The sequence below is a fragment of the Bidens hawaiensis genome, unplaced genomic scaffold (assembly GCF_021521415.1).
Source record: "Bidens hawaiensis isolate Kalapana, Puna unplaced genomic scaffold, B.hawaiensis_p1.1 tig00009959_1, whole genome shotgun sequence".
Taxonomy (NCBI): domain Eukaryota; kingdom Viridiplantae; phylum Streptophyta; class Magnoliopsida; order Asterales; family Asteraceae; genus Bidens; species Bidens hawaiensis.
The window spans coordinates 80,492-89,406 of record NW_027491755.1 but is presented as its reverse complement, the minus strand read 5'-3'; the positions used below and the strand labels follow the sequence as shown (position 1 = coordinate 89,406).

General features: G+C 32.8%; 1 protein-coding gene and 1 long non-coding RNA gene across 2 annotated transcripts; one reads left to right on the top strand and one right to left on the bottom strand.

Moving 5' to 3' along the window:
* Nucleotides 1-273: 273 nt before the first annotated feature.
* Nucleotides 274-1,683, bottom strand: LOC143533952 (uncharacterized). Its single transcript, XR_013135451.1, has 2 exons — nucleotides 1,089-1,683; nucleotides 274-489 (listed from the first exon to the last, which is right to left on the bottom strand). It is a non-coding gene; the product is annotated as an uncharacterized LOC143533952 (long non-coding RNA).
* Nucleotides 1,684-4,826: 3,143 nt separating this feature from the next.
* Nucleotides 4,827-8,484, top strand: LOC143533951 (phosphatidylinositol/phosphatidylcholine transfer protein SFH13-like). The gene is made up of 10 exons (XM_077028572.1): nucleotides 4,827-5,449; nucleotides 5,761-5,860; nucleotides 6,050-6,316; nucleotides 6,449-6,526; nucleotides 6,608-6,762; nucleotides 6,844-6,943; nucleotides 7,028-7,126; nucleotides 7,216-7,749; nucleotides 7,859-7,933; nucleotides 8,013-8,484. Exons 1-10 carry the CDS (start codon nucleotides 5,079-5,081, stop codon nucleotides 8,028-8,030), a joined length of 1,797 nt encoding a protein of 598 aa, XP_076884687.1. The 5' UTR covers nucleotides 4,827-5,078; the 3' UTR covers nucleotides 8,031-8,484.
* The last annotated feature ends 431 nt before the right edge of the window (nucleotides 8,485-8,915 follow it).

Here is an 8,915-nt window from a genome sequence, read left to right as displayed (position 1 = left end):
GAACACGAACATAAATACAGATGCATTGAATAAGAATACGAACATGAAACGACTCTTTTTATTTATTTTACTAATTTTTAACACTAAGAGGCTAGAGCACAAATTGCATACCCCTAACCATTTATTTATACTAGTTATTAATTAACTTCATAAACATGCTATGGCTCAAACTAACTCCCACGTACTTACTTTCAAACTAATAGGATAAACATGCAAATAAACAAACTTACTGAATGATAACTCTAAACATTTAAACTATTGATTAAATATAAATTAATTTAAACTAGTATAAATACCCGCGCGTTGCCGCGAAACACGTTAAACGCATTATATGTTCGGTGCTCAGAAAGTACAACATGAGAAGTGTTCATCAACAAACATCAACCCCAAAGAAATAATCTACATCTTGTATTAATCCAACAGTCTCAAAATAAGATCACAATATCAATAGTGCACATCTTCAAGAATACTTTTTGTAGTTTCTTTCTCCTGCACTCAATTGAAATGCAAAAAATATAAGTAAATAAGGACGGAGTCATCAACTAAAGATATAGCAATGGAAAGGCAATAAGAGTAAGGTGTATCTGGTGAATTCACACCAAAAGGGGCCCACACTTGAAGACCGTGCTAATCAAAATATATGGTCTTGCTAAAATAATAAATAAATAAAGAACAAACCATTTGGCAATTTGCAGATTTAATAATATAAACATATATGTGTTAGTTTTTTCAAACAAAATCACACGACCACCACGGTATCCAGTTGCAAGAAGATCTCCACACATATCAAATTTAACAGCTGAGACAATATCAACTTCAGTGTGTTGTCATGATAAGAAGATAGTCACAATCTTATAGTAAATACATATAAACAATTACTTTAAAAATATTTATTTATATAACTACTCACAACTACAACTTTAACCTAATAACATTGATCCTTTCAATTCAAATACAATTCTGTAAACACCAAACTAATCATATAGTCCATATTCATATTATCATATACTTTAAATAGCATACACCATACCAATTTCAAAACCTAAACACCTAGAATTATTGTATCAGATTGTACCTTCTTCCTAAACCTTTCGGGAATGTTAAAATCACCAATTAACATATGCTGACTACAATTCGACCAGCTGCAACCGAATTTAAATAATCTATACACAACCAATCGAAATCAAAGTTAAGCTCGACTGAAATCAAAGATAAGACCATTAGAATCACAAAGTTATTAGAATGCATATACTATTGGAAGTCAAATGTGAAATGTCCATACAACACAATGTAGAAAGCTTAGAAATAATATAAATAAATTAACACTGATGCATAAACTTCAAAGTCATAAAACACGTTTTAAGCTTTTTATGCGTGCTTTGTTATAATCATAGAATTCATTCATTTCATTATGTTGCATATAAAGCCAGTTTTCAAAGATGGACCAAAAGACATAAATTGAATTGGAAAAATATGACATGACATATTCAATATTAGATACTTGATTACCAGTTGCTCTAATTCACATCCAGCTGATAGTGCACTCTGCAATGAATTTTTAGACAAAAACAAAGTCAAAGTGAAACTCAGTTGACACCTTAATTCAAAGTTCAAAATCCCCCAAAGGTAAAATTAGAAACCCTAGCTTTCACATAAGTTGAACAATTTAACTAAGATTGAAGATAACATACACCACTCCCACCACTTTCTATTGTATACCATGTCAAAACATCCCATCGTGATATTTTGACACGGTTAAAAGAAGCTGACCATCCCTTTTTTTCTTTGAAAATCCCACACAAAAGTTTCCACTGCTCATTTCCATCGTGAAAAAAATTAGATAACCTCAAAACCCACTAAAGGCCTATACTTGACTCTCACGAAATTCTTCACACAATATCACATTTGCTAATATACTCGACGTCACCTTTGGAGTTCAAATCAATGCAATATTATTGCTTTTGAGCTCAACTCTAGGCCATGAGGGAGACATGTGTTTGGTGACGAGATGAGAATCAACAATGAGTTGGATTGGGGACTGGAAATTAATTTTTTAAGAGCATCGGTAATTAGTCAATTTTAAAAAATTAACTTAAAAAGCGAACACCCATATATTTCAGTGATCAAATATGTTAGTTGTGAACAAATAACAATAGTCCAAATTGTAATTGTTTAAATATAAGAATCAAAACCATAATACCGAACACACGTAGTGAACTATTCATATAAGTTTTTCTAATACCTAAAAAACTATACATCTATATGAAGTAATACTTTACATTTATAATGAACTTCTAGAGCTTCGAGTGTGGCTTAAAATAAGATGACTTGAAATCAAACTTGTTATGTGGTTGAAAATGTAGTTCAAAGTACCAAACAACCGATTTTATTAGAATAACTACAACCACGAAAAATAAAACTATAGCTTCTTTTGATGATAATCAAATTAAAGAAGAAAACATGACCTAAAATCTAAATAAACGCATTATAAAATGTGACATTTTACCAAACTCAATAATCAAAACAAAAGCAAGCATTATAATTAATTATTACTTGTGTTTAATAAATTGTCAATAATTTCCAAATCAATGGCAAAGGAATGTAATGCAAGAATTTTGTCGGTGGGGCCCACAGTACGATATCACCAGCCCCTACCCCCTGGTATTAATTCTGAGTCGTCGGATCAATTAATGCACTTTGTTTTGGTACATAGTATGCATGCTCCGAAACGGAAGGATATGTCAGGATCACAGCCGTCCACGTGGCATAAGGAACAGCCCTATTACTGGTAATCCATATCCTAGGGTCATCAGAAAAGAATCTGGCTGGCTACTTGCAGTGTTTTAGACTTTAAAAGTAATTAGATTCTCTTGTTTTTGTGTTATGTTAAAAAGTAATCCTGTTTTTACCACGCCGAAACATTTTTTGGTTTTAATTTGCTTTTAACCCCCTTTGTTGATGGAATTGCTCTATGGGTCAAAAAGTTGTGTTTGTTTGCTTTTATGGTCGGGTTTTAATCGTGTTGATTTGTCGGGTTAGACCAATGATCATGAACACAAATCGTATTTTAATGTATGTAAAAATTTATCAATTGTAAATTTCACACACTTACAATAATGTAACTTGAACATAATTTACGTATCCCATTAATCTTCACGAGTTGGCAAGTTGTAAATGGGTAGACATGTTGTAAACGACTTGTAATCAAGTTGTACATGAGTTTTTTTTTGAACAACGCTTGTAACTACCCCTAATATCCGTGTGTGTTTTTTTAAGACAGGATGCCAATGGTCCATACGAATTCTAACGCTTTAGGTCTGACTCACGCAAAAAATATCATCAAGGAGGAAATCCACCACTTTGAGAAAACCCACTTGAGTCGGGTTTCGAACTTAAGACCTATATATCTAAACTCTTAACCATCAGTCTCATGCCTTTGGAACATAAAGTCAACTGCCTGATTTACGTAGATGTCCTGTAACCTAAAACTTAAAATTTTGGCATATATTTCAGGCAGCTTCATAAACTATTACTTGTCTTTCAAATAGAGATAACAAAAAAAAGTCGAACTTGACTAAAATACCTTTAACATTTGGAACAACCATTTGGTATTAGACACACAATAATAAATTTTATTCTCAAAATACGAGTATGGTTATAGGTGATAGGCGACCCGATTACTCGAAAGAACACACATGTCCACCCTAACCATATACCCAAACATTTTATTCTTCTTTAATCATTTTATGGTATATTTTATTCTTGTATTATAATTACACGGAAATGATTATTTTTTCTTTTGAGATATATTTAGTTCATCATATTTTAATCTGCTACTGTTAAAAAGCTTAAGGCTATACATAAGTTAGAATAATAAAAAAATAAACGTACTTAAAAACCCCTAACGAGTAACAAAACAGAATGATATTACCAATACCCGTACCAAACACGAAACCTATCTAATTGCCATATCTAGTCCCAAAGTGACATTACAACCAACCAAGGGTGCATTATGCAATCTTGATGAAACAAAAAGGAGAAAAAGGTAAAAAAGCAAGAGTACAAATGAAAGGGGACAGGCAAGGGTGACAAATAAGCAAAGGTAAACATTACAGGCAGCTGCTTAGCTTTGCTTTGCTTTGCTTTGCTTTGTAATAAGCACAACAAAAGTTGGTTGGAGAGAGTGTGAGAAAGAAGAAAACCTATACATACATACATACATACAACCTACACATATATCATTCTCTCTCTTTCTCTGTATCCTCTTCTCCAGCCACCCTCCGTCAATCGAGAAAGATTCCGGCAATACATACATACATACCAGTTGTATTGTATATGTATATATAAAGCCGTGTGTTTCACCTGAATTCCAATTGGCTTTATTTTGTTGATTGAGTTCCCGTATTAGGGTTTTGGTTCGTTTATTATTATTATTATTATTCAAAAGATACGTGTTGGTGTTTGTTTGAGATCTGACTCGACTTTCATATTGCTTTTGCTTGCTTGTAATAATGATGATATTTTTGTTTGTTTGCTACATCAATCGGTTGATTTTGTTGATAACACGTTTTGTAATAAGTGTATTTCGCTTTCGGTTCACGGCATTTCGAGTGTGAAGAGATTTAGGGGAAATTAATATGTGTAATATTATTAGGTCTTCTCTCTTTGTTTGTTGATTAGACATTACAATATTACATAAGTTCTAGATCTACAAATCCTTGGGAATTTTTATTGGATTTTAGGTTTATTATTATTATTATTATTATGCGCCCTGTTCTCTATATGTTGTAATGCATTATTCGGTAAAAAAAGAGTTTTTGAAAGGCAAGATTTTATTAATAATGGCCCGAATCTTGCCGGAAAGATTTCGGCAAGATTTTATTGTTTAGTAATAACTAGTTAAATATTTTATCATCTAAGAACATATAATAATTAGCCTTGATGATGCATTATCTTGTAGGGTGATTTGTTTATGTATTAATGGTGGCTAGTGAAGGTGAAGGTTTCTGCTGAGTTTCCATTATTCTGTACCTGCCTAAAATGTCAGGTGAGTTAAAATAATTTATTGCAAGGTGAATATGAATTTATTAATTATATTTATTTATTTATTTATTCACATTTATGTATTGATAATCATTTTGTTAGGATTTGAAGGAGTTGAAGCTTTTGATGAGGTGAGAGAAAGGAGGTTGGATTTCGATATTTCTGAAGATGAAAGAAGAAGATCTAAAATTGGAGCTTTGAGGAAGAAAGCAATAAATGCTTCAAACAAATTCACTCACTCACTCAAGAAAAGGGGGAAAAGGAAAGTCGATTATCGGGTTCCTTCGGTTTCGATTGAAGATGTACGCGATGCGAGCGAAGAGAGGGCTGTTCATGAGCTCAGGCAAAAGCTTATTGACAAAGATTTGCTTCCTGAGAGACATGATGAGTATCATACCTTGTTGAGGTTAGTAAAGTTTTTAGTTTCTTAAAAATTATTATTTTGTAAAACAATGGTTTACTTACTGAGGTTGATAAAGTTAGTTTTTTTAGTCATTATTTTATAAAAAAATGGTTTACTTTCCTAAAGTATATGTTAATTTTATAGACTTTGTTTGCACCAAATTAGAATGAAAACATGCTCAATGATAAAAAATGCTCTGAAATTGTTTGTAAAGACAAAATATTTGTGAAGTAAAAGATTATAAAATTTCACTATATTTTTGTGAAGAATGCAGGATGTGAATTAGCTGAACTCATTTGTTAATTTTCATTTAGGTTTTTAAAGGCCAGGGATTTTCACATTGAGAAAACGATCCGAATGTGGGAAGAAATGCTAAACTGGCGAAAAGATTATGGAACCGACACAATATTAGAGGTAATTAGATTTGTTTATTAGACCACATTGCAAGTTTATAACACACTGCACATAAAAGTTGAAACCACCTCAATGAAATGCTAAGTGAATGTCACTTATGAATCTTTTTACTGTTCTGATTAATATCAGATTACTTTAAAAATGTATATTTATATAATATTGCGTAAAAATATGAACTTGTACACACAGGATTATGAATTTGAAGAGCTGGAAGAAGTATTGCAGCATTACACTCATGGGTACCATGGAGTTGATAAGGAAGGAAGACCTGTTTATATTGAACGGCTCGGGAAAGCACACCCGAGTAGACTTATGCGCATTACTAACATTGACCGTTACCAAAAGTATCATGTCCAAGAATTTGAAAGGGCGTTTTGTGAGAAATTTCCGGCGTGTTCGATTGCAGCGAAGAAACAGATTTGTTCAACTACAACAATTCTTGATGTGCAAGGCATGGTAAGTAATATCAACTGTTAGCTTATGTGGCAATTTCGACCCGTTTACTTTCAACGGGTTGATTTGGGATTTGGGTTAATGTTTTATATTTTGTGTACTCCAATTTATTGTTTTCTTTAATATTATATGCAGGGATTGAAGAATTTTACTCCAAGTGCTGCAAGTATTCTTGGAGCTATGGCAAAGGTTGACAATAACTATTACCCTGAGGTAAATTTATCCTTCGTGTAATTAAATATAATCCGAATCAGTATTTGTTTTTGGTAAAATAAAATTTTCATTTACACGCAGACGTTACATCGAATGTTTGTTGTTAACGCTGGCTCTACCTTCAAAAGATACATATGGCCTGCTGCTCAAAAGTTCTTGGATGCAAAAACAATTGCAAAGATTCATGTTTTGGAACCTAAGTCATTGGGGAAGCTACTTGAATCCATTGACGCAAGGTTCGTTGACTTTTTAATCTGCTGACTTTTTAGTTTGTTGACTTTTGTAAGTATAATATTCTTACCAATAAACTGTCACAGCCAATTGCCTGATTTTCTTGGTGGTTCGTGCACGTGTGCTGTTGAGGGCGGTTGCATTCGGTCTAACATGGGTCCATGGAATGACCCTGAAATCATGAAGGTATTTACTTTCTTAAAAATAATATATTTTGTAATCTTGAAATAAAAAAGAACAATTTTTAATTAGTTTTGTTTCCATTCTCAGGTTGTGTATAATGCAGAAGCCACATTCATAAGACAAATCACCAGTATTTCTAGCGATCAACAGAAAGTTGATTCTTATGTACAAATACTCCCTCTAAAGGCAAGTCATTCTTTCAAATAACTTGAATATTGATAAATCATAATTTCATACTATTTCTCAACCGACTTTTGTTAATCTGTATTAAACAGGGTAGTAGAAGAAGTGATGCATCAACTATTGAATCGGGATCAGATTTTGAAGAAAATCTTTGTTCTCTAACTACCCGAACCAGTTCCATGATTCCAAAACTAGACTCAGTTTCCGAAGAACCTAACTCACCTATTTATTATAACTGTCATGATCAATTTAGTCCCGTCGAAGAACAATCTATTCCTCACAGTAAATCTTTTACCAGTATGTTAGTTAACCTATTAGGAAGACCACTCATGTTCTTGTTTACAAAACTAATTGCTTTGACTGGAAGTCAACCCGTTGACTTTTTGGGAAGACCGAACAATGTACATCCCGCGAGTGCAATTGACAACGTAGCGGAAAAAGAAACCAAACCAGAAAGTGATGAAGAAAATGGTTTTCCGTTTGTTGACCGACTTCATAACCTTGAAGTGCTATTGGAAGAACTTAAAAACAAGCCGGCTCAAATACCTGTTGAGAAAGAGCATATGTTGCATGAGTCTTTGGAGAGGATTAAATCTGTTGAATTTGATCTTAACAAAACCAAGAGTGTAAGCCCGTTGACATTTTTGTTTCATCAAATTTTATTAATCGTTCGTTGACTTTGACTTTAACTTTAACTTTAACTTTGAATTTGCACCGCGACATCTTTTTCATCAGGTACTTCATGCCACGGTAGTAAAGCAACTCGAGATTACAGCGTTGATGGAAAACATGAAAGAGTCTAAATTTCATGTAAGCTATTATCCTTCGTCTTAATGGTTATTTTATATTTTATTTTATGCAACAAAAGTGGTATTTAATTGGTGTGTAGCGACGAAGGATATGTTGAAGTCTGATGGACGGTCATGATCGTTTTTAGGAGCATATATGGCGCGGGAGAGAGGGCATCCATGGTGTCATGTAGAGATGTAGGAAGTGAATCCATGGAGCAGTGTGATAACTTTGTCTTTTGAAAAAACTAAAGTGGTAGAGAAAAGGTTTACTTGGTTGGTATAAATAGCAGGAAATGAGAAGAAAGCAAAAGTTAATTATTCATGAAAATATATTATTTTTGGTTTGCAGTTGATTTCTTAGTAAAAGAAAAAATGAAAGAAAGTGGATACTAGTAATTACACTTGATGGCAAATAGTGATAAATATTAATACAAATGCAAGTTAGGTCCATTTTTGGTATTTAGAGATTGCTTTTCATTGTGAACATGTCTTTAAATAGCTTAGAAATGATTCTAGTGATCACATCTTTTCGTCTCATAAATTTGATACTGATTATCAATCTCGTCGCACTAACTTTCGATAGTAATTATCATTGTGTCTTTTCGCTAATAATGATAGTAATCGATTTATGTAAGTGTAATAATGTTGGGATGGTGACCACTCGATGTGATACATTGTGTTGAAGGAAAAATATTACATTGAAAAAATATCGTGATCACTTTTCTCCAACATGAAAAACATATGTGTGGAAGGTGTTTAAACAATTACAGTTCACTTAAGATAACCTAGAAGTACTTTATTCAAGATTTGGTGTGCAGGAGAGTTGCTCAAACTTGAGAAGAATGTACGCTTAATTGCAGTTAAAAGTTAACTTTTAAAGCGACAGAATTATGATGGCAAGAGGTAATCTCTAGAGTGTCAAATTAAAAATGGACGGTTGAAATCATGTTTCAGGGCTAAAACTCATCTACTGATGATTGGTAGACGGTAGGTCTAAATGT